The sequence below is a fragment of the Myodes glareolus genome, chromosome 4, assembly GCF_982192425.1.
Source record: "Myodes glareolus chromosome 4, mMyoGla1.1, whole genome shotgun sequence".
NCBI lineage: Eukaryota > Metazoa > Chordata > Mammalia > Rodentia > Cricetidae > Myodes > Myodes glareolus.
This window is the reverse complement of record NC_142029.1, coordinates 118,021,037-118,045,880: the sequence shown is the minus strand read 5'-3', so window position 1 is coordinate 118,045,880 and position 24,844 is coordinate 118,021,037. Positions and strand designations below refer to the sequence as shown.

The following is a 24,844-nucleotide window of genomic DNA, read 5'->3' as shown; positions in this document are numbered from 1 at the left end:
AGCTATATTACTGGAGTAAGGGGTACTTGGCCAACACAAGTATGTGGTAATAATTTAAATTGGAACTGCTGAAGAATGCAAACAGAAGGCAAACATGTAGGCCGAAGTGGGGGTTTCCTGAGAGCCCAGCAGCTAAGCTGGCAACTGATACACATCATTTTTGTTAAGAGAGGCCTCTTTCTCACATATTATTAAATGTATAAGGTATGCACAAAAAAATGTGTTGGTATAAAAGAGTCTCCCTTATACTGACATCACACAGCATAATATTTCTCCAAGGGAACCTACTCCTTTGAGTGTTTACTGGCTCCTTGCATCTGCCTTATACAGACGTGCAGCAGCAGGATCCAGTCAGAGCTTACCTGGGACCTTGAGCATCTGCTAAGACAACCATCACCTTAGACTACAGCCTCTCCTGAAGGGGCAGGGTCTGACCAACTCCATAGCTTTCCTCCAAGTCTGTCTCCCAATTCCCTCAGATGCCCACCCTTCCACTAGCTCGGGTGGTATTTCCTGCAAGGTTTGAACTCCTACTGTTACTTTTTTGGCTGTTTCAGCTCTCCACCACTCACATGACAAATTGCTTATATTCAATGTCTTAGTTATGTTTCTATTGCTGTGATAAGAGATACCAGTACCTAGGCAACTTAAGAGAAGAAAGATGTTATTTGGGGATTACAGTTTCAGAGGGTCAGAGTCTATGGCCATCATGGTGGGAACAAGGCAGCAGGCAGGCAAGCATGGTGCTGGGGCAGTACCTGAGAGCTTGTATCCTGAGACACAACGAGAGAAAGAGAGAGAGAGACAGAGACAGAGAGAGAGACAGAGAGACAGAGAGAGAGACAGAGAGAGAGAGAGACAGAGAGAGAGACAGAGAGAGAGAGAGAGAGAGAGCGCGCTGAGAATGACCCAAGTCTTTTTGAAACCTTAAATCCTGCCCTCAGTGGCATACCTCCATCAACAAGGTCACACTCCAAATCCTCCCCAAATAGCTCCACCAAATGAGAAGCACCCATGGTCAGACATATAAGTCTATGGAAGTTATTTTCTTTCAAACTACCACATTTTAACCATGTGGTTAAAATACCTGCTCTATTTTCTGCTTTGCTAAATGGAATCCTACAAACAGAAAGCAAGTTACTGGAATCATTTAGCTCCCTGCGGTAGGCAGTGGATGGAGCCCCGCTGGGGTCCACTCCTGGAGGACTCGCTGGAACAGCAGCGACGCTGGCTGAGCTCGAGAAGCTGTGCCAAGCACACTGGACACTACTAGGACAACAGAGGAGGCTTCTGTCCAACCGAGGACAGACCCTAGTATGTTCTCTGCCTTGAAGACTAAACACATGACTCAGTCATCATATTCTATGGTTTACCATAATCTAAAAGAAACTAGACAAGTCTCAGAAATAAAGAAATGATCAATTTAAAAGAAAATTTAAAGTCCAAGAATTTAAGAAAGCACTGTTTCTTTTAATTATTTTAGCAATGCAGATTGTTAGTCTATTTAACACCATTCTTATAAAATTAAGCTACTGAGTCAAAATTTTAATTGGATACACAAATCCATTTGTCAGAATAAACAAAATATCATTTCTGGATTAACTCATGTTCAGAAAAAAAAGTTTATCATGTGTTGTTTTTCTTACAATAGACTCTAAGAGTCAACAGGAGACGTTTCATGTATACCCTGTGTCACTTAAGTAATTTAAATGAGAATTAATGGAAGCGCTGGAGCTATGGAAATAGATGCAAACTGGCCAGGAAGTCAGTAAGTCTCAATAATTGTTGCCAAGGACTAAATTGTCAGCCAGGTACTAAAGTTACTAGGGCAAAGCTCTCTGTAATAAACATTGAAAACAACATCCGACCTTTTGATGCACACGCAGAGTGCCAAATGAGAACACAGTCTCCTGTGTTGTGCTTGTCAGCATTTTTTTAAATCACTGTTTTACAAGCTTACTATTTCTTTATGGAAATATTAGAGAAGATTTTAAAAGTAAGGTAAGCTGTGCATCTGATAATGCAAAAGCGGGCAGAATAATATATAAGTAACAGTTAATAAAATGTAGAGTTAAAATACATAGCTATATATTTATGTATTATATATATATATTCCTTTCAAAAAGCTATAGTCACAAACAGCCATGCATGCCAACCTAAAATTTCACAAAGTTGTAAAGATAAATAATGTTCAAAGTAAGTTTGAGCTTACAACCCAATCTTTATTAGATGTCAATAGCCCATGAAGATAATTCTGAGTATCTATGGTATGAACTCAACACCTGCACAGCCAGAGCACGGACAAAGGCCCAGTGTATTGATTGTTCCCACAACATAACTTACTTCAGTTTTATACCCTAAGCTTCTTAATTGAATCTATTCTCTACAATGTATTAATCTTGCCTCTATAAAACATAAACCACTCTCTATCAGCTCTCCATCTCCTTAATCCGATGAATTCCTCTTGCACAAGAATAGCACGGAACCACTGCAGTATATTAGACCCCTTTAAGGCTGGCCTTAGAAACGAAAGATGCCATTCTGCTGACACCATCACACAGCAACACAGAACCTCCAGAGTGCACCTTCCCTTGGCTGTCCTCTGGACAGAGTCACTTAGTCACTTGACTGTGAATAAAGAGCATGAAAGTGACTTGGCTGTGTGTCCAAGCGATTGTCTTGTCTGTCATAGTCACTAGCCCCCAACACCACTTCTACCATACAACAGACCTCCATCCATTCTGAAGAGTTCCTCAGTCATAAAGGAAAATACCACTAAAGCATTCTGAAGTGAATAATGGGGCATGATGAAAACCGGGGCAGCTCCTACTACACAAATGTGCTTAACAAGTGAATTCCTGTGGATTCAGGAGGCATATTAAACCTGTCTAGTTTAAAACATGGTTTCATATCTTGCAGGAAGGACACACTGTAAATCAAAGGGTTTGTGGCTGGGTTGGTGCACACATTTCTCCTTTGGGAGCATACAGAATTTCTTCCAGTACCAAAGATGCTAGAACATAAGGGTTTAGACTCTATATAGGCACCAATCTGACTTCTTCATGTTCAATAAGTTATGTAGGTGCTCTCTTAAACAATGGGACCTTGCCATAAGTTTTGGGGGAGTAACCCAATCCTATAGTCTTGGCAATAGCCTGGGTTGCTTGAGGGTTCTCCTGGGGGAACCCTTTAGGCCAACAACTCAGATAGATGTAGCCCAATATAGATACTGGATTTCATGTGGTGACAAGAAAAATCCCTCATTATTTGGCAATTTCATTTTGATCACCTACCTTCATATATGTATATATTTAGGAGGCTGTATTAGGTTTCCACACTACCCTTCAAATGGTCCTTAGTTTTAGCTATCTCTCCCCATATTCCCTCCCTGGTCCCCCACCCTTGATCCTCCCATTCCAGCCCCCCAACCATCCATAACTACCTATTCTATTTACCTTTCCTAGGGAGATATATCTATCCCTTTATTCTCTTACTTTAAACCTAACATCTGTGGTTCTACAAATCGTAGCTTGGTTATCATTCAAAGTTTGTGGGAATAACTTGACTTAACTTGGGTAATCAAGAACCTGACTAGATAGCCAGGGTACCTACGGTAAAACCGAATGTTCTAAAAAAAAAAAAAAGTAGCAATAATATGACTCCTATTGACATTCTACTACACTCATAAATTAATTTCTTCCTTAGTCATCATCAGAGAAGCTTCTTCTTGCAGAAGATGGGAACAAATACAGAGACCCACAGCCAGACATCGTGCAGAGAGTGAGAGATCTTAGAACACTCAGACCTAAATGAAATATCTCCATCAAAACCCTCCCCCAGGACTCAGAGAACCCTGTGGAAGAGGAGGGAGAAAAAGTGTAAGAACCAGGGGTAATGGAGAACACTAAGAAACAAGGCATCTAATTCAACACGATCCAAGCACAAGAACTCACAGGCAGCATGCACAGGGCCTGCACAGTCTTCAGCAAGTCCTTGGTGTATACATAATGGCTTCCCGTTTATTGCTTTTATGGGATTCTTGAGTGTGCCAAAGAGTAGGTCTCTGTTTCTTAAGTCTTCTCTGTTGTTTGTTTTGTCCAATTCTCATGTGTTAGTTTTTTCTTTATACTATTGCATTATATTACTATTCTTAGAAACTGGCTTGTGTTCTAATGAGACACAGAAACGGAGTGGATCTGGATGGGAAAAAATTGAGTAGGAACTGGGAGAAGCAGAAGGAGGGGCAACCATAATCACGATATATTACATGATGAGAAAAAAATTCAATTTTCAATAAATGGAAAAGTATTAACTAAAAATATAACTTAAATAACAAAAATATGAAGTTATAAAACTCAAAGGGCTGAGGCTACCAGGGCTTTACTGAGCATTTACAGGGTCCACGTTGGTAGGGCCTTGGAAGACAAAATGTCTGCAAAGTTCCAGAGACAGACTCTACCATGTGTTAGGCTTGCTTTACTAAAAAAGCCACTCAGAGGGTTTCTTACAGAAAATTAATTTACAAAGGATGAACTGAAAACAGGTGCATAGTACAAAGAAATTTGGAATTTCCTGCAGTAATTCATAACAAAAAGAATAAAACTTAAATCATGGTAATAGTTTTCAGAAGGAAATGGGGAGAAAAACAAATATGAAAGATGAACAGACATGACAGATTTGAGGTCTGGATACTGGGAAGTTACCATGGAAGCGATGGGCACTTTGGCACATGTCTGCAATCCAAGTGCTCAGGAAGTGGAGGCAGGGAATCTGGGAATCCAGGGCCACTCTTGAATACATAGTAAATTTGAGGCCAACCTACGCTACATGAGATTCTGTCCCAGTTAAAAATTTAAATAATAAATAATGAACATTATTTTGTTTTACAAATAACAATTAAAACGAAGTTTTAAAAAAGGCACATTGGTTTCAAGACAAAATGTCAAGTTAACTGCTAAATTTCTGAGTCCTGAGTTTGACAAGACAAAAAAACACGGAGCCCAGAAGATGGTATAATGGAAAGTCTGAAGGAAGCAGGTGGGGTCTGAGCATCCTTCTGGGGGAAAGGAGGACACTGGAACTGCAAGGCTGGAGCTGGAGAGGAAGGGAAAAGCATCAGCTCCAGACCCCCAAGACCAAGTTCCCAGCACAAAGGAGATTTATTTGCCCCAAAGAGATAGAAGGCAGAGATAAGGGACAAAGACAGGAGATAGAGGAGGAGGGAGAAGGGAAAGGGAACAGGGGAAGAGGGCAGGGGTACTGTCCCTGAGGGACAAAGGACTGCCTCTTGATAGAGAGGAGACAGATGTGCACACAGAAACATGGCAGTTTAACAAGATACAAGGGAAAACCGTATGTTAGCATTCATGTTTAATTTTAATTAGGCATGTTAATTAGGTGAACCAAAGAAGGCTTCTGATTGCTGGACTTCAATAGTTTGATACCTGGACCTTGGCAGTCAGTTTCAGGAGGAGGGATTGACCAAATAAAGGAATAGACCTTGGTGGCTATCTTTTGAAACATAATCTAATGGTTTTTAGCAAAGCAGAGGAAATGGGATAGAAGGGCAAGGCCTGCCAGAGCCAAGTGGGCTAGTGTACATTTCAGGATATACTAGAGCAAGAAAGGTTTGTGATTTTTTTTAAAATAAAAAAATTGGGAACCTTCATCCGACGATGGATGGAGATAGAGATGGAGACCCACATTGGAGCACTGGACTGAGCCCCCAAGGTCCAAATGAAGAGCAGAAGGAAGGAGAACATGAAGAAGGAAGTCAGGACCGCGAATGGTGCGTTCACCCACTGATACAAGGGGACTGATCGAATGAGAGCTCACCAAGGCCAGCTGGACTGGGACTGAACGAGTATGTGATCAAACCGGATTCTCTGAATGTGGCTGACATGGGGGCTGACTGAGAAGCCATTGACAATGGCACTGGGTCTTGTTTCGTCTGCTTGAACTGGCTTTTTGGGATCCTGGTCTGTTTGGATGCTCACCTTCCTAGACCTGGAGGGAGAGGGGAGGAACTTGGATTTCCCACAGGGCAGGAAACCCTGACTGCTCTTGGGAATGGTGAGGGAGGAAGAGAGGGAGTGGGGGGAGCGGGAGAGTATTGGGAGGAGGGGAGGAAGTGGAAATTCTTTAAATAAATAAATAAGGAAAAAAATATTTTAAAAAATAAAATAAAATAAAATTATTCATCTATTTTTATTTTATGTGTATGAGTGTTTTGCCCATGTGTGTCTGTGCACCATGTATGTGCACTGTCCACAAAGGCCAAAAGGGCATCAAAACTCCTGGACTTAAAGGTTAAGAACAGTTAACTGTAAGCCACCATGTCAGTGTTGAGAACCTAGTCCAGGTTCTCTGTAGGAACAGCCAGCACTTTAACAGTTGAGCCATCTTTCCAGTGCTCAGGGAGAAGTTTTAGCAGTAAAACTTTATTTTTATAAGACTTTAAATAGATTGTGGAGCTTTAAAAGAGCAATTATTAAGTAGCCAGTTAGCAGGGTGCCTGGTGTCTCACAGTGTATGGTTAAGTGAATGTGAGGTCAGGCGCACATGGAAACATAACTTTTGAATATCAAACAGATAGATTAAAATAAAATAAAATAAATCGCAATACTCACACACACGCCAGTGGAGGTGAAGAGTAGAGATAGAGCATACAAGAGGAAAAAGTCCAATCACCCACAAAGGGTTGACAATCAGACTAGCAAGCTCCAGTACAAAAGAATGATAGCCTAATGCTACAGATGGGCGTGCAGCTAGACCTTCCGTCAATTCGTCGCATGTGATGAGGAAATGAAGATCTTCTTGGAAGCAAAGATCTCTGGGAAGTGCTTTACCATGAGAGGTTGCTCCCTCTCAGCCAAATACCACCACACCCATTCTTTTCATTTCGATGCTGAAGCTTTCAAAAGGTGGAGAAAACAGTAAGAGATCCACGTGGTTCATGTCTGCATTACAGCTGTGCCTGGGATGTATTTATTGGCCTTTAGTCCTCTGTTTAAAACCGCCACACAGGAACTCATAGCAGTTGGGAAAATAGGCACAAGCTCAAGTCAGACAGCACTGAGGTGCAAGGGAAGCAGGGCAGGGGGCATGAACAGGAAGCCCTGCCCTAGCTCGAGAGCTACTGTTAGCCCACCCAGCATGGAGGACAGGGGACATGGACACAAAGTCCCTGTCTAAGCTCAGGAGCTACTATTAGCTAATGGCCATGAAGGCAGACCATTCTCTAGTGACGGCCACACACCACAGCATATATGTGCATACAAACCAGACTATAGGGTTTTAAAATTTGACACAAAGCTGGGTGGGTATGGAAGAGGGGTAACATGTGGGAGGAACTATGAGGTGATCAATATGCTGAAAATTCAGTGTATAAAGTTCTCAAAAAATTAATAAAAATCTTTTAAAGAGTTCAACCTGAGGTAGTTCAGAGTCCTAGCCATACTAGCGTCCTAAGCACTATTAACCCTGCTAAACTAATCTCTTGACTGCAGTCATCCCTCACTATTAGCTGTTCATTGAAGAGTCACGGTCATCATTACTCCCAGAAGAAGCTCTCCTAAAATAATTTTATTCACATGGACTGAAAACCTCCTCAATATGCCATGTAATTTGCATTTTGAAGTTGCTGGCCATGCTAATCTAGATCATTTCTCTATAGACCCCTGCCCATTTAGTTTTTAAGATAACCTCCTTTGTTAATTACATGTACAAAATAAATACTAAAAAATGCTACTTTTCTACATTATTTAATTATCAAGGAGTGACCAATGGGTCCAGAACGCTGACAGCAATGTCGTCCTGTTGTTAAGAACTGAACTAGTAACAGGGGTATTCACCAAGTACTTCTCATGCTGTGGGCTACACAATCATTAATTAGTCCAGGTGTAAGAGTGGTCTATGACTTTCCACTTCACCAAGCAGGCAAATAGGCAAAAGAAAATGAGGTAAGATGGGCAGAACCAATGTAGAAATATGCAAAGTCAACAATGTCCTTCTATGCTCCATGCTCCAATACGATATTACATTGAAAGTCAGTGAGAAGACACCTGCTTTCCGTCTTCTTAGCTACATGGTTAGTATGGCTTTGTAACACACAATGGTAATCTATGTTAAACTAAAAGTACATAAAGAACATTGTTATAGCAGGAAAGGTATTCCTACATTAGAGTTTCATTTGTAAACAGACCTTCGTGGGGTCATCCTCCCCCCGCTCTATTTGCTAGTGTTCAGTTAGACCCACACCACCACGTCTAACCTGCCTCTCTGATTCTGGTTCCCATTAGGATGCTGAATTTCACAAATGCTCTCTCAGACAGTCTAGACCCAGGAATATGTATCCCAGCTTGTAAGGTTTTGATTTGATTCTGCCATAATAATAAAGAATAATTCCTTTGTTTATTAAAAACAAAAACAAGTGAGACCAAAAGTCCCAAAAGTGAGACCAAAACTACAGCATTTCACCAGAGGCTACCTCTGTGTGGCCCTGAGGTGACAGCTACCTTGTCCCACGGTTAGATTTCATACAGACTAAACATGTTTGTTTGTTTGTTTGTGTGGAGGAACCTGGACAGAGCCCAGGGCCTTGCCATGCTGGACAGTCACTTTCTATTGAGCTCACCCCAGTGTTAGCCAACAAGGATGCATTCGCTTTCACTTACAGTTGTTCAAGAGAGAGCTGGTATTAAAGCTGTGACTCACAGGAGGGACAAGTAAGTATCAGTCCAAAGCTTATGACCCTGTTTCTTTTTAAATTCCCTTTCACCCAATCTGAAAATAGCTTAAATAAAGATGTTCAAATATGAAATGTTATTTTAAAATTATATAATTTATTTTTGGAGGGAAAGGAAATAAGCATTGCTGCACAGTGAAGGGAGGGTTGTGGTATAAATCTACTCAGCTTTGCTAATTCAGTTCCCTTGTCAAGGACATTTTCCTCCTTGTATTTAATCAATCAATGTATTTTTGTCTTTTCCTGACTATACATATTTACTCTGGTTTTATGGCTGAGAATTGTGGTTTCTTGGTTTGATGTAGGATAGTTTTCGGAAACTCTTCATTGTCCCGTTTCTAATTTCACTTAACTGCAAATGTAGATACGTGTTTTAAAATTACCAACCTGAAGAACTGATATGAAGCAGCTCAGTCATCATCATTAAAGTCACCTCTGGGCCACAGGGGTTCATACCAGTACTAAGCAGCACAGAGCTCTCTGCCTGACAATGGCACTGCTGCTGTCTGTACTCACAGTGACTGCCATGCTGGCTTCTAGTTCCTTCCCTAGTTGGCTTTGCAGTGATATAGTGTGATCTCGACATGAAAAAAACCTACCAAGTAAGGAAGGTCACAAGAACACAATGGGGACTTTATAGACTAAAGTGAAGCCAGAACCACAATCCACAAAAGAGAACATAAATGAACTTTGAACATAAACAGGTTAATCTATTAATGAAAAGATCTAATAGCCAGAAGCTAATAAACACTTTAAATGTACAGGAAACAGGCCAGTGTGATTCACTGTCCTAACACCAGTAAACTTCGGATAAGATGGCTGCAGTGGACACAAATAGCCCCGAATTGGGTAGGAACACCAGTGTGAATGCTTTTGGGAGTCAGGCAGCACAGCACAGCACAGCACAGCACAAGCGGCTGGAGAAAGGGCACAGGGAAAAGAGGTAAACATTTCAATCCTTCCGTGACTAACCTGGTTGAGTTTCTTCCAGAGATTGAGGATGGGGGAAAGTTCATTAGACCAGATTTCTCTGTCAAATTTGCAGCCAGCTGTGACAGATCTTCCCAGGATCCTGAGCTGGGAGATAACCTGAGTGGAGAGAGCACATGCAGTGAGGCACTCACGCAGGGAGAGAGCATGGCACAGTGTGACGGCCGGAGAGTGCGCACACGCGTGCCATCCTTGGGTCGCTATCATTTTGTTTGAATAAGACTGGATGGCTGAGAATAAGCATTCTGAAAGTAAACATTGCAACACTTGCTAGAAAAGCGGCTTTTTATTCAGGAAGTACACACTGTGCCACTATGAATGCCTCCCAGCCTCTCTTCCTGTTCATTTCAAACTCTACAGTGCTTTTCATTTCCATTCATTTAAATCTTACTGCTTCAAAATACAAACAATATATTTAAAAATGCAGCACAGAATAGATACAAAACAAGTGGCTCCTAACTGCTCAAGAGTTGTTTAGATTTTTAATGCTTAATTTTCAGTTTCCATTTCAATATTCCTTCTAGACACAAAGCCCCAAAGACATACATACAGATCAATTAATTAAAGTGAAGCTAAGTAAACATCACCCCCGCTGGGGCCTTCACTGTTTAACACCATTATTGTTAGTGTCTTCATTGTGCTCATCAAAACCAATCACCTGCATTTTCTGTTCTAATGAAATCATGCCCATTAGGTCCTATGTTAGAAGTGTTTACTAAAGATGATCCAGAACTGACCAGCACCGGGCCATGGACATGATGGTGGCTGTAAAATACTAAGCTAGTCAGGGACGGTTCCTACTAATATTCCAACTAACCAGTAAAACCCTGTTACCATGTGGCTTATCTAATATAGACACAATGAGCCAAGAAACCCAGCCCATGTCTCACAGGGCAGCGTCTCCATCTGGACACCCACAGCGCGTTTTGGGAGACGGACGCTGTGTATGCTTGCAGCACACTTAGATTTCATACTTAGTTTCACTCTTACATTAACAGGCCTTGTAATAAACTAAGGACTATAAATCTTTTAAAATGAATGTGCTAAACATCCACCATCACACTGTTGGATTCAATTCCTAGAGCTTTTGATTGATTTCCTAGTCTAAAAACATTGTGGAGATTCAGTGTTTGACTTTCTTTGTTTTTTCTGACAAATCGTCTTCATTTGCTGTAGCTGAACTCTACATAGCACCTAATTTATCAGCACCCCTCCACGACAAACTGTGCCCAGTTGACAGTCAGGAGGTGTGGTATTCTAACTGTGCTAATACTTGCTATCACTTACTGTGTTTTAAATTTATTAAACATGACAGAAAACAAGAACACAAAGAAAAAACAAAAGGGATAAGTACAAATGCATATCTTTCTTAATTATTTAAAAGAAATATTGACTGTCCTGTCAAACTGCCATTCTTCTGTTCTAGAAAGATGGCACGGCACAAACACATAATGCAATGATGATTTTGTTCCAAGCAGAGAACAAAAGACGGTACTTCAACACACAAGACATTCCTGCTAGAGAGGGAGCGTGGCTCATGTGACTCATCTGCTAGTTCTACAAATCCTAATGCACTTACTGCTTATAAAGTTGGGAGAAATAGCCGGTAAACATGTTTCAGTCCAGTTAGAGTATTTTCTTTAATGGTTTTCTCAAAGTGATGGCAAAGCATGTTCATCTTACTATACATACAAAAGTTAACATATCTGCCAGCATGTTATACACAAAAATACCTAGGGGTTTGAATGTCAGTAAACACAGAACCAAGGCTAAATTTTACCTTTGCCCATGTCTATAAAAGTGTCAGTCACATGCAAGCCCAGAGCACAATGGGCAATGATGGGTACAGGCTATTTTTTTATTATTTATTTATTAAAACTTTCCACCTCCTCCCATCCTCCTATTTCCCTCCCACTCCCCCACTCCCCCTCCCCCTCACTCTCCAGTCCTAAGAGAAGTCCGGGTTCCCTGCCCTGTGGGAAGTCCAAGCCCCCCCACCCCCATTCAGGTCTAGGAAGGCGTGCATCCAAACAGACTAGGCTCCCACAAAGCCGTACTGGCCATTTCTGAGATGAGGTTTCAGCCAAGACCCAGAGTGAAACAAGCTGCTACACTAAGAACTCACAGGATCACGTCTGAAGTCAACGTGGTATCAAAGGCCAGAAACTACGCCAAGAGAGATGCAGCCAACGTGATTTTAACACAAGCAAATATAAAGATGGAACCTCTTTTCAAAAGATATCTAATAAGCACTGAAATACATTACCTAAGTAATAGGGGACTGCTCATTACACATCATGTGTGCAAATATTTTGGACTTCATTTTGGCTAATGCTAAGTAACTAAAACCACATGTAGGTCACTTAACTATACAAATGCTTCCTGGGCCACGAGGAGATGTCACTATGATGTTCTGTTCCCTTTCCACAATGGTGGGCTTCCCAGGCATCCTGCTCGGATCATACCCCTGGAACTAATGACTGTACTAATGAGATTGTTTCCCTACATTACTCTCTTGGGTGTATAGCCCATGTGATGGCCAATCTTGATTGTTAACTTGACTACATCTGGAATCAACTAAAACCCAAGCATATGGGCACACTTGTGAAGGATTTCCTGATTAGATCATTTGAGGTAGGAAGACACTCAACCCTTAAATCTGGGCTACACCTTCTAGTGGCAACCCACATAAAAAGATAAGGAGGAAGGGAGCTTTGTTCTTTGCTTGCTTGTTCTCACTCTTGCTGGTAAGTTTACCTGTCCTGCCACCAAAGCAATCCTTTGCTGGTGTCAGAACCAACTTCTCCAGGATTCCAGTGTAGACTGAAGACTGAGGCAGCAAGCCCCATGGACTAAACAAGCACCAGATTCTCGGCCTTTCCATACGAAGACAGCCGTAGCTGAAGCTGCATCCCACAGTCTATAAGCCATTCTAATAGTTTGCTCTGTATTTACCCTATTAGTTCTGTCCATTTACACAATTCCGGCCAAGACACTTCTAGATAGTTACATAGAATACCTCATCTTTCCTAGTACTTTGCCATTTTTTTTAAAGAATCATATTCAAAAACACTTTAGCAGTTAATTAGGAAAATGCGTGTTATTTTATTTAGCCATTTCTCAACTAGGTATATGTTGAAAGGAAACAGGGTATATGTGTATACCAAAGCCTGCTTACAGAGTTGTAACTGTATTATATTTTTTATAGAACATTCTAGAAAATATAAACTAACTTAGAATGATCAAAATGAAACCAAGTGTTAACTGGGGACAGGGGAGAGGGAATATAACATGACAAAGGAAATTGGGGGCAATGAAAACGTGTCCACTATCTAGACATGCTGATGGTTTCACGCGTGTAAACCAGGGGCAATGGAAACATGTCCACTCTCTAGACACGCTGATGGTCTCACTCGTGCAAACAGGTCAAAACTTGTAAGCTATACAGACTAAACATCTGTCTTTAGTACATGTCAAAAAAAAAAGTGAGAAAAGTGGTTACTTGGGTAAGGTAGCTTTTAGAATATCTGTTTGGGAAAGCTAAAACATGGGGGTTGTGCCAGTTCAAAGTATTTGTTATTTTGGTGGAAAAAAAATGAGAAAGTTACTACTGTATCCTCAGAAAGGCCCATGTCCTGAAAGCTTGGTGCCAGCTCATGAACAATCACTGAGCTGTAGGGGGAGGAGCAGGAGGGCCCTAGCTTCATCAGTGGATGAATTCACAATGAATGGACTATTGGGCAGGGTTGGAGGTGCATCATGGGAGACAGGACACAACGTCCTTGGTGCCTCTACACTGCCCTAGTGTCTTCCAACTCAATTTCCTGGTACATGTTCCCACCACAGCAAGGGAGTTAGCCAAACTCACACTGGACCTCTGAGATCAATCTGTCCCCTATTTACTGTGACACGGCAGACATGGTGGCTTCTCTGTCTCCATGAGCTCTAGCTCTGTACCTTATGAAGGGACTGCAAAGTTCTAACTCACGCTAAGCTTTCTAATTAGCTCTGTGTTCCTCAAATGTAATCCCTGCCTCTTTATTGTCCTCACCCCTCAGAAAGCACTGATTTCCCATTTATCAGGGTAGATTTATTGGCAAATGCCTTCCAAAGAGGCATAGAAACGGCTTCTGTCTCACACTGGGTCTGGGGCTGGCGCAGTCACATGACCTCCAATTGTGAAGATGCACGCTATTGTTCATGGAGAAAGATAGGCACTCAACTCCAGGTGTGTATCACTGGGTGACACGAATATTCTTTACGTGTTTTTAAATTTAAAAATTAGATTAACCATTGAAATTTTCAAAGACATAGGGAGCCATCACTCACATCTAACAGCTGACAGTGTCCTGTACCTGCCTCATCCATCGGCTAGAATCCCCACCCTCAGAGCACAAGCACAATGTGACTATTCCTCTTAACAGACATAAAAATTAATTATTTTGATATAACACCCACTACATATTAAATATCTTTATTGGTTGTTGTTGGAACATTAATTTCTAGAAAAGTTATATGGATATGTGGTTTCTTAGTACGCCTATTAATGTCATCAGTCTCTCTTTTCCCTCCCTCATCAATCACATGTTAATTGAATCACTCAGCTATCTGGCAAGATTCCCTGCAATTTGTACCCTGCGTTGTCATTTACTTTGTTCATTTACTCCATATTTCCAGTCACTAGTTAATAAGTTCTAATGTGTGATAAAATTCAGGTCCATTTGTATTTTTGAACAAATCCTTTGGGAAAGAGTACTTAGTGCTGACACCAGAAGTCACAGTGTCTAAATGGCTGCTTCACAGTGCAAAGATTCACCACCAGCTAAAGGCAGTGACAGCATGCACTTCTCTTGTGGAGGCCCCTGCTGGCTCCCACCCGATGGGGTGACCTTCAGTATCAGCGTCTTCACTAATACTGTCATTCCCTCTGTTTTTATTATGCTCTTTGATGGGAAAGTTTTCTTCTTTCCACCTTCCTTTTAGTACCATCAAGTCAAATTCATAAAACAGATTAAGACAGCACTTCCCTTAGTTCCTATTTGATAACATGATTTTATTCCTTATCATGTGATAACCTATAAAAAGTTTAAAATCTGGTTTACAAGTGAATTATTTCTACATAGCTTTTAAATATAATAAGTATCAAATTAAATACACTGAAAATGTCTACTCAAACTTCTTAGTCTTAGAACTCAAAACAGATAAAGTACTCAAAATCAGAGCAGCAACAAAAGATCAGAAATGCACACTGGAGGCATGAGCCACCCACTCATGGCTCTGCGCTGCCTGTGCAGTGCAGAGCAGCAGCCAAGGTGTCCCTGAAGTGGAGCCCAAACTGACCCACACTCCGGGAATATGCTTATTAGACTTTTCTAGAAACTGATGGAGCCTGGATGAGTTATGCTCACCACAGTCGCTGAATGCAAGTGATTTACTGTGAAAAGTACACAATCTTATAAGAAAGCCACACAAACCTTTGACTGCAGTTCCTTATACATTAGACAGGTGAGAATTACGTCTCAAACCTGCTGCCAGTTTAAGTAACAGTCTCCTGCAAATAAACGCTTGCTAACGTGCTTAAACCTTACTCTGTACCCCATTCTCTGAACACCACCATAGCAATCTAGTCACATCCTGTGAGTGCTGTGTTCTACCCCTCCCTTGCTGCACTCGAGGGAAGAAGTGCACTATCACAGCATTCAAGAGTGCTCATCAAGGAGAGGATGCCATTAATATGCCAGATGGCAAGAAACAGACGTCTAAAAGTGACAAGGTAATGCAGTCCAGAGGGTGACGACTTTCCTGCCTGTGAGTCTAATACTGCATCCCTAAAAATACACATATTAATTCAGCTCCCGGGTAGAAACTGTGTGTACGTATACATCAGGTTTACTCACAAATGTTCTCAGAAGCCCTGTTCTAATAAAAAAAAAATCTAGAGTAATCCACATGCTCATTAATAAGGAAAACAATCAATTGTTTAACATTTGTGTGAGGCAATATTGTACAGTAATAGTAAACAATAAAACTCCACACAACAACAATGCATATGAATCTTAGGGGAAAGGCTAAAAGAAAAAATTTCTATCACATGTGTTGTGTGTGTGCATGAGTATGTGTGTAAATACACATGCATGTGTGTGTGCATATAACCAAGAGATAAAACATTTCAAGCATAAAACGCAACACTTTTAGAAAAGTATAAAATTATAGAAATGTTTTAAATAGAGACAGCTTGACAAGTCCTACAGCACAGAGGCAGCGGGGCAGAAGAGACTCACGTGAATTCATGTAAGACACTACAATGTCTTTTTCTTGGTCATTGATTCACTCGGTTTCATTGTGTTGTGATGCTTTTCTTGTTTAATTATATGTAGTTAAATATTCAAGAAAGTGCTGGGTCCCATTTAAGGGTATTCCCATTACATTAGCAGATATCCTGGCAGAAACCCTGCTCCATAAAATGGCAAATACTGAAAGGAAAATAGCTACTAAGCAAGATTGTGACAGCTGATCAGGTTGCCTTCTGGTCAAGAAGGAATGGGGAAAGCAGGATTGATGGAGGAGGGTTATCTGTCTATTGTGTTATTTTCATTGGTCAATAAAGAGACTGCCTTGGCCCCTTGATAGGACAGAAAGTTAGGTAGGCGGAGTAAACAGAACAGAATGCTGGGAAGAGGGAATTGAGGCAGACGCCATGGAGCCAGCCACCAGGTCAGACATGCTGAACCTTTTCCGGTAAGCCACCACCTCGTGGTGCTACAGATTATTAGAAATGGGTTAATCAAGATATGAGAGTTAGTCAGTAACTAACTCTCTAGAGATAATGGGCCAGGCAGTGCTTAAATGAATACAATTTGTGTGTTGTTATTTCTGGGACTAAGCTAGCTGTGCGGGAGCTGGGCAGGACGAAAAGCAGGCCTGCCTGCAGCCCCTCACTACAGGTGGCGCCCAGACGTGGATAACTGAATCCACAGAAAGCTTGAGAAAGCTTGGGAACGAATAGAGTAAAGCATGTTTTGTTGGTAGCAGCAATTTCTCAGGTCTGCTCTGTTTGCTAGAGCAAGCAAGTGCTCTCGTCTAAGGGAGGCTTCCTGACTCAGCTTTAGCTGCAAAACTTTGTAGCTCATTAAGAGGTCCTGCCACGAAACACTTAAACGGTGTTGGTGAAAAACTGAATGCATGCTTTTCGGTTTTCAGCCGTAGCAGGAAAAAAAAAAAAAAAAAAAAGCTGCGCTGTTTTAAAATGCCATCTATCTGGGCTGCCCTGCCAGGGCAATCTCTGACTGTTTCAGGCAGGCAGTTCGACTGAGTGTGGTCTGTGAGCAGAATGCTGCAGCTTGCTTGCTAGCAGGGACCTTGAAATGCCACAGAGTTGTGGCAATAAAAATGGCTTCAGCAGTACCTCTACCATGAGGCTGAAAAGCTAAGAAATGGCCTAGATCCAGCCTTCAAAGCCACGGTTTTAGGCTCATGTGGTCAGAAAAAAGGAGAGATATACAGTAAAGAGAGATTCAAAGACAAAAAACCCCTCTAAATGGTTTATAGTGTGTTACAAATAAATGCAGGATAAAAGTTAAAGTTCTTAAAGTCAAAAGAGAGTAGTTATGTGTGGTGGTACACACCTTTAATTCCAATGCCCGGAAGGTAGAGGCATATTGACCTCTGTGACTTCAAGGGGTAGAGGTAGATTGACCTCTGTGACTTCAAGGTGTGGTAGCACACACCTTTAATCCCAATGCCTGGGAGGCAGAGACAGAAGGATCTCTGAGTTCAAGGTGTGGTAGCACACGCCTTTAATCCCAGTACTGGGGAGCAGAGACAAACAGATCTCTGTGAGTTCAAGGACAGCCTGGTCTACAGAGTTATTCCAGGACAAAGATATACAGAGAACTTGTCTCAAAAAGTAAAAGTAAAAATAGAAGAAATAGAGGTTAAAATAAAGATGGAAAATATACAGAGAATCTTGATACTGTATGCTATTATGCTCTCTTTGAATTGTTCGAATGCTGAGGAAGGAGCAACAGCTGATAAAAGACTTTTGTTTATAAATGCTGCTGAACTAATCCAAGATAGATATTTTGAAAATACCTTGACTTCAGAATTTGGATCTAAGGATATGATACTTTGGAAAGGAGGTTCTTTTGTTTTCACAGAGGATGAGACCCTGTGGATTGCTTCTATCCAAATATGGTATGATAGACCACGCCCTCCTGAAAGGTTTCTGTGAACACCCTCAAAAAATTTCTTCACTCAACTGCCGACTGAGATGAACCTGGCAGACAGGTTTTAACATGAAAGACCTGATTAACAGTGCCCCTATACAGCAGGAAGAAGTTTGGAGAGAAATAACTACGTCCATATTCCCAAATATTGTTTATAAATGTTCTTTTACATTTAAAGGGGGATATGATATAGATATGAATAATTTCATTGGTATGGATTTTAAGGTCAATTTTGTTATATGTATATATATTTCTGATCTTGACTGATGTATTGTGATTGTGTAGTTCATTTTAAAAATGTAATGTATAATTAGAAAATATAGGTTGTTAATGGATAATCATCGATAATAGTAAAGCTTGTAGTAATGTTAGTCTGATTTTCTAGAAGTGCATAGATATATTTCAGATAGACATTGATATCTTGTGCATAGATATATTTCAGATAGACATTGATATCTTTCAAAGACTACAGAGCATGGCATATAATGTTTTAATAACTTAGGACTTTTCATGACAATGAGACACGTCTGCTCCTGGCAGCACCAATCTACTTCAAGAGGAAGATGGGCATCGAAGAGGCTCCTTATGGAGCTGGTTAGCCATTTGGGCAAGAAACTGCTCTTGCCTGGACTGTTATATAAACTAGACACAGAGAACCTGCAGAGAGAGGACTGCTGAACTTGCCTAAAGGTGAGATGATATTTCAGGGTTCCTGATTCATAAAAGAGTCTGCGAGACATTCTGCAGGACACAGCAGATAGTGACTGAATTGCCTTTGAAATTTCCTGCTTCATGGAAATGTCTCTGGGTATTATGGGCCTGAAGGCCAAAGATAGATGCCCCAACGATACAGAGGAACTTTGGGTGACTGGCCAAGCAGCGAGATTTCTCTGTCATTTCTAGAGTTTTGGAAGTTGCTTACTTCTTGTTTACTTAGGTAATATATCCTTCTGGAGTCTTTGATGGAGTTGAAGAATGGATAGTCATAGTTATAGTTTTCCATTATTATGATAAAGATATAGTTATAAATATTGTGACTGTAATTCTTGCTTGATAACTGTTTTGTTATATGTAATTTTACTATGTTAAAATGAAAGCCTTTCTTTTTTGTTTAAACAGAAAAAGGGGAAATGATGGAGGAGGGTTATCTGTCTATTGTGTTATTTTCATTGGTCAATAAAGAGACTGCCTTGGCCCCTTGATAGGACAGAAAGTTAGGTAGGCGGAGTAAACAGAACAGAATGCTGGGAAGAGGGAATTGAGGCAGACGCCATGGAGCCAGCCACCAGGTCAGACATGCTGAACCTTTTCCGGTAAGCCACCACCTCGTGGTGCTACAGATTATTAGAAATGGGTTAATCAAGATATGAGAGTTAGTCAGTAACTAACTCTCTAGAGATAATGGGCCAGGCAGTGCTTAAATGAATACAATTTGTGTGTTGTTATTTCTGGGACTAAGCTAGCTGTGCGGGAGCTGGGCAGGACGAAAAGCAGGCCTGCCTGCAGCCCCTCACTACACAGGATGGCTCAGCAGGTATACAGCTTGCCATGCAAGTCTGGTGACTTGGGCTTGATGTCCCGTAACTATGTAAAGGTGGAAGGAGAAAACCAATCCCACAAAGTCATCCTCTTCCACTGTCCTCCTTAAACATGTTATGGCATGTACAATCCCCTTAACACCTCCACATACGCATACACATATGCATGCACGAACACATGAATGTATGAAAGCACACACATGTACACACTTCAATTTTAAAAAAGGATGAAAGATAAAGAATGACTTTCAAAGAAAATCAAAAACTGAAATGATTCATGACCATCTCAGAAGACTGAGAAGACATGCTTAAGCTCAGTGCCACAAACAAGGAGCACAACAACAAAAAAGAAGAGGAAAAAGATGCTGCTAGGGATCCCACGGAGAAGTGGAAGAGCACTATGCTATCATGACAGCATGAGGCAGGACAAGTCCCGTCGGAAGAGCACAAATGACAGATAAAGAACCACACATCAATAAAGTAAGTTGTTAAGCTAACAGGTGAACAAGAGCAGAGGAAAAGAGCACATAATACACAAAACTAGAAAAATAAAACTTTCTAATTATCTAATTTTATAGCATTATATAAAAATAAACTTCTTCAATTATGATCAGAATGGATTTTTTAAAATATTAACAAACAAGCAAACATACAAACAAGGCTCAAGAATATATGGCTTCACTGGACTGAGCTCCCAAGGTCCAAATGAAGAGCAGAAGGAGGGAGAACATGAGCAAGGAAGTCAGGACCCCGAGGGGTGCGTCCACCCACGGAGACGGTGGGACTGATCTAATGAGAGCTCACCAAGGCCAACTTGACTGGGACTGATGGAGCATGTGATCAAATCGGATTCTCTGAATGTGGCAGACAATGAAGGCTGACTGAGAAGCCAAGGACAATGGCACTGGGTTTTGATTCTACTGCATGGACTGACTTTGTGGGAGCCTAGTCTGTTTGGATGCTCACCTTCCTAGACCTGGATGGAGTGGGGAGGACCTTGGACTTCCCACAGGGCAGGGCACCCTGACTGCTCTTAGGACGGGAGAGGAAGGGGGAGGGGAGTGCAAGGGAGGGAAATGGGAGGAGGGGAGGAGGTGGAAATTTTTAATAAATAAAAAAGTATAACAAGTCCAAAAAAAAAAAAAAAGAATATATGGCTTCCCACAAGAAACTCCCTTTCCGATGGACGCAAAGAAACTCAGGGTGAAACTGTGAAATAAGGTACGCCAAGGAAAAGAAGAGGACTATTCTTATGGCTGACAAAATGGACTGAAATGAGGAGGGCATAGACATACATGATGGCAACCTGAGGAAGAGACACATTCTCTGACTCAAAGGACACTGCAAATAAGAACACAAAAAGGGACTGGAAATGGAAAGCTCACTTGTTCTAAGGAACAATATTTTTATAAACATATATTCAAATTGTTTTGCAATGATGGGAGAATGAGCACTGAAATTTCAAAACAGTTGATATACTTAATGACAAAAAAAGAGGAAACAACAACGTAACAAGTGTTGGATAAGCAACAGTATCGTATAACCATGTAGACTTGATTAAGGAAACACCTCCCAATTAGAATCCCTGCAAATAATGAATGTAAGTGTTTAGAGGCTGCTGGAGCCTCCATCTGCAGACTACACAAAGAACCTCTCAAAGGGCTCATTCCTTATCATTTGCACCTGCAAAGGTCCATGTTACTAAGCATATGCATGCGTGAGGGCCAGTTGCTATAGGAAATGGTAAAGAAGAATAACTCAAGATAAATTCAAAAAACTTTTTATATTACATGGCTAGCGAGAGAGCTCAGCAGCTACTCTTGCAGGGAATCCAGGTTTGGCTACCAGTACTCAAGTCAGGCAGCTCCCAACCACCTCCATGTAACTGCAGTTCCACGGATTCTGATCCCCTTCTCTGGCCTCCACAGGCACTGCCCTACACTCCTCCACAAGCCGGCATTCAGGATGCGCATACATAGATAATTTTCAAAACGAGGGGCTGTGCTCCTATCTGAGAGAGACAGAGGAGGAGGAACAAGGAGGAGTACATGGCAGGGGCAGGAGGAACTGGGAGGAGAGGAGGGAGTGGAACCTTTGGTTGGGGTGTAAAAAAAAAAAAACAAAGAAAAAGAGAGGTGGGGGATGAGAGACAGTTCATTAGCTACGAGTCCCTGTTCTTCCAGAGGACCTAGCTGAGCCCTCAGTCCTCAAGTCATGGATCACAACCATCTGCAACTCCAGTCTCAGGAATCCAATGTTCTCTCTGGCCTCTGTGGGCACAAGGCATGCACATGGTGGACAGACAGACATGCACACAGGTAAAACACATAGTAAAAACAAATAATCTTAAAAGCGAAAACAAAACACTGCTGTGCAAAGTACTTCTGTACATGTGTGGCTTTTATTGGTTAATAAATAAAGCTATTTCAGCTAGTAGTTTAGAAGAATAGAGCAAGGTGGGAATTCCAAGCAGAGATAGAGAAAAGAAGGCAGAGTCAGGGAGATACCATGTAGCCACCAAAGGAGAAAGACACCTGGGGGAGCAGGCTGGAACCTTGCTGGTAGGCCACAACCTCATGGTGATGCACAGACTAATTGAGATAGGTTGATTTAAGATGTAAAAGTTAGCTAGACATATGCATAAGCTAATAGGGCAAGCGGTGTTGTAATTATATAGTTTCTGTGTGATTATTTCAGGTCTGGGTGGCCAGGAAATGAATGATCAGTCTCTACTTACAAAACACTAAAAAAATCTCTTAAAGAAGAATAAACCAGAAAGCTTGAGTTAAAAGTCCAGCCCTGCCCTAGATCCTGGGCACCTTAACATAAACAATCTCTGTGTCTCTTTCCTCAATTGTTAAAGTAGCGGCTCCTATTTGAAAGAGCCAGTGAACAGTGAATAAGCCCTGAACACTGCACTGGGAAGAGCTTCAGACTTGGTGAGGTCGGTAAACAGGAGCTGTTCAAGTCACTGAGCGGCAACAACATAGGCCCTATAGACAAGTTGTTCCTGTGTACTGTGCTTCAGAGTAAGTGCTTGTCTCAAAGCTAACGGCTTACTGAGAAGTCAGTGGACCATGAGGGGCTACCATGTCACTCACGGGTCCGCTGATGGAGTCACAGATGAACAGGTCACATGGGAGTTTTTTCATACACTTCTCTATTCCCCTTTCTTTCTGCCTGCTTCCTCTGGCTCCCGGGATGTCAGCAGTCTTCTTCCAACTAGACTGCCTTGGTCAGAGGCCTACAAGCAATGCTCCGAAGCCAGAGAAGACATCTGCTCTTTAGGCTGTCCTCAGGCATTTGGTCACAGTGATGGAAAACTAACTATCTGATTTCAAAAACCAAAGTTATGTAATATCCAGTAATGAATTTATATCAAACAATATCTTCTATAAGACAATGCAGAAAGAAAGAATGGGTATTTAATTCTGCATGCTAGAACAATATCAAATTTGGTGGCAAGTTCACTCATACAAGTTACATTTAAAGTAATCATATTAAAATCTTTTACAGAAATAAATCAAATGTTTAAATGAAATTGATGTATTCAGTATTATTTAGGAAATATACCAGAGTAAAATCACTTGACACCTTTAAAACTGAAGGTAAAAATGGAGTGTTCTCTGTTAAATAAAATAAGGTTGTAATAAAAGCTTCCCACATTCTAAGGAGTGATTATGCTCAGCAGCAGCATGCTCTGAGAGCCCACTCTGGTACCTCACCTGAGAGCTGGTCATGCGCTGAGAAGAGCGAGCGATGTTGGCAGGAAGACCAAAGAAGCTGGGTTTATCATCTTCTGGGAGCTTCTCAATGATAGCACGATAGTCCTGCAGGTAACGAAGACAAGGCCAGTCACCAGAGACGGACTTACAACCAAAAAAATCACACGATAGACAATGGACAAACTACTAAATAAGTGCTCACATTTCGTATTTGCTGGATAAATACTTCTACAGTGTTCTGATCCTCTGTAGGAAGTACTGACACTGCTCTGTGCATTAACTGCTCGATACTGTATTTTCTTGTTCCAGTTTCTTACATGCAGAATCTCTGAGTGGATTCAAACCAACATGCACAAGTGGATCTGATGACCATGTGTAAGATGCTAGATGTATTTAAGGAGTCTTAATTTCTTACAGCACACGAAAGCCCACCTGCAGAGTTCAGCTCCTACACATCTGGTTATTTTAAAAAGTAAAAACTTAAAGGAACCTTGCAACCTATAATCACAACCTGGTGTTCCATTGCTGTCACCAGGCAGTTCCACCTGCACACCTGTCTTCTGTCACTGGGGAAGTGTGTTAACACACATTGATAACCCATTGATAACCTCGTGCTAAGGATCACTGTGAGGACTGTGTACACTTCCTTGGCACCAGCCTAACTCTTACTTATCCATAATTTTAGATGAAAACTCAAGGGCAGACCAAGAAAACACTCATTCACTTTGGTCCAAAGCAGAGAGTTATTCTCATAGGGGCAAACTATGCTAAGGTATTATATGCACACACACATGCAACGTCACAGCATCTGCTGAGCAAGGGCGGATTTCTTTTCATTCCATCTCATCCTTGGCAGCGGCCCTCGGAGAAAACAGTAATACTCCAGGAAGCCCAGGACTAGGATGTCCTCTGACAGTCTGTCCTTTAGCTCAGTGACTGTCAATTTCCTCCTAGCGCCAGTTACATCCAGAGTATGTGTGCATCTGCAGCCTCATGGGCACATTCCCATCCCTCTGGGAAACATGACAGCTAATGGGATAGGACAGAAAGCTGAACAGAGACTGTGATGAATCTGATGAAATTAAAACTATTATCTGTGAGAAAGTTAAATACTTGATTCATTCCAAACTTCCAAACTACGCTCTGGACTGGTTAGAGGCAACTGTCTTCTGAGACGGACTTGCTGACTAGCAGCATGGCATTCACAAACCCCAGGAACGGATCCTCACAGACACAAGAAGATGCCTACCATATGCCATCATTCACACAAACATTAGGTGACTGCAAATCAGTACAAAGCCTCTTCTGTGAAACAAGTAGCAGCCAGAAGAAGCAGAATCGGGGCTTTTGGCTGGCTGGGGATATTGCAAGTCTCTTATACTCATGTGTCAAAGATATGAAAGTAATTACTGTACACACCTATTGTGTGTACATTTCTGCATGAATTTTATCATTGGAAATAAGTTTCAAGTGAGACAAACCTAGAAGCTGTTGGGAGAGATCACCTGAAAGCACAGACATTTGCTCATCTGCTCTGCTGTTCTAGTACCAGAAACTAGTATCGCACTCTGCCCCTTTCCCACAGTACTTGGAATGGTACTGGCTCTGAACAAATGAGTA

General features: G+C 41.4%; 1 protein-coding gene across 2 annotated transcripts in view; it reads right to left on the bottom strand.

The window, feature by feature from the left end:
• Dync2h1 (dynein cytoplasmic 2 heavy chain 1) overlaps positions 1-24,844 on the bottom strand; it is a 215,906-nt gene that overhangs the window by 27,360 nt on the left and 163,702 nt on the right. For both annotated transcript variants that reach the window (XM_048429223.3, XM_048429224.3), the window contains 2 exons: positions 23,225-23,329; positions 9,719-9,835 (listed from right to left, as the gene is read on the bottom strand). In XM_048429223.3, coding sequence (XP_048285180.3) covers positions 9,719-9,835; positions 23,225-23,329 — 222 coding nt within the window. The remainder of the gene's footprint in view (positions 1-9,718; positions 9,836-23,224; positions 23,330-24,844) is intronic.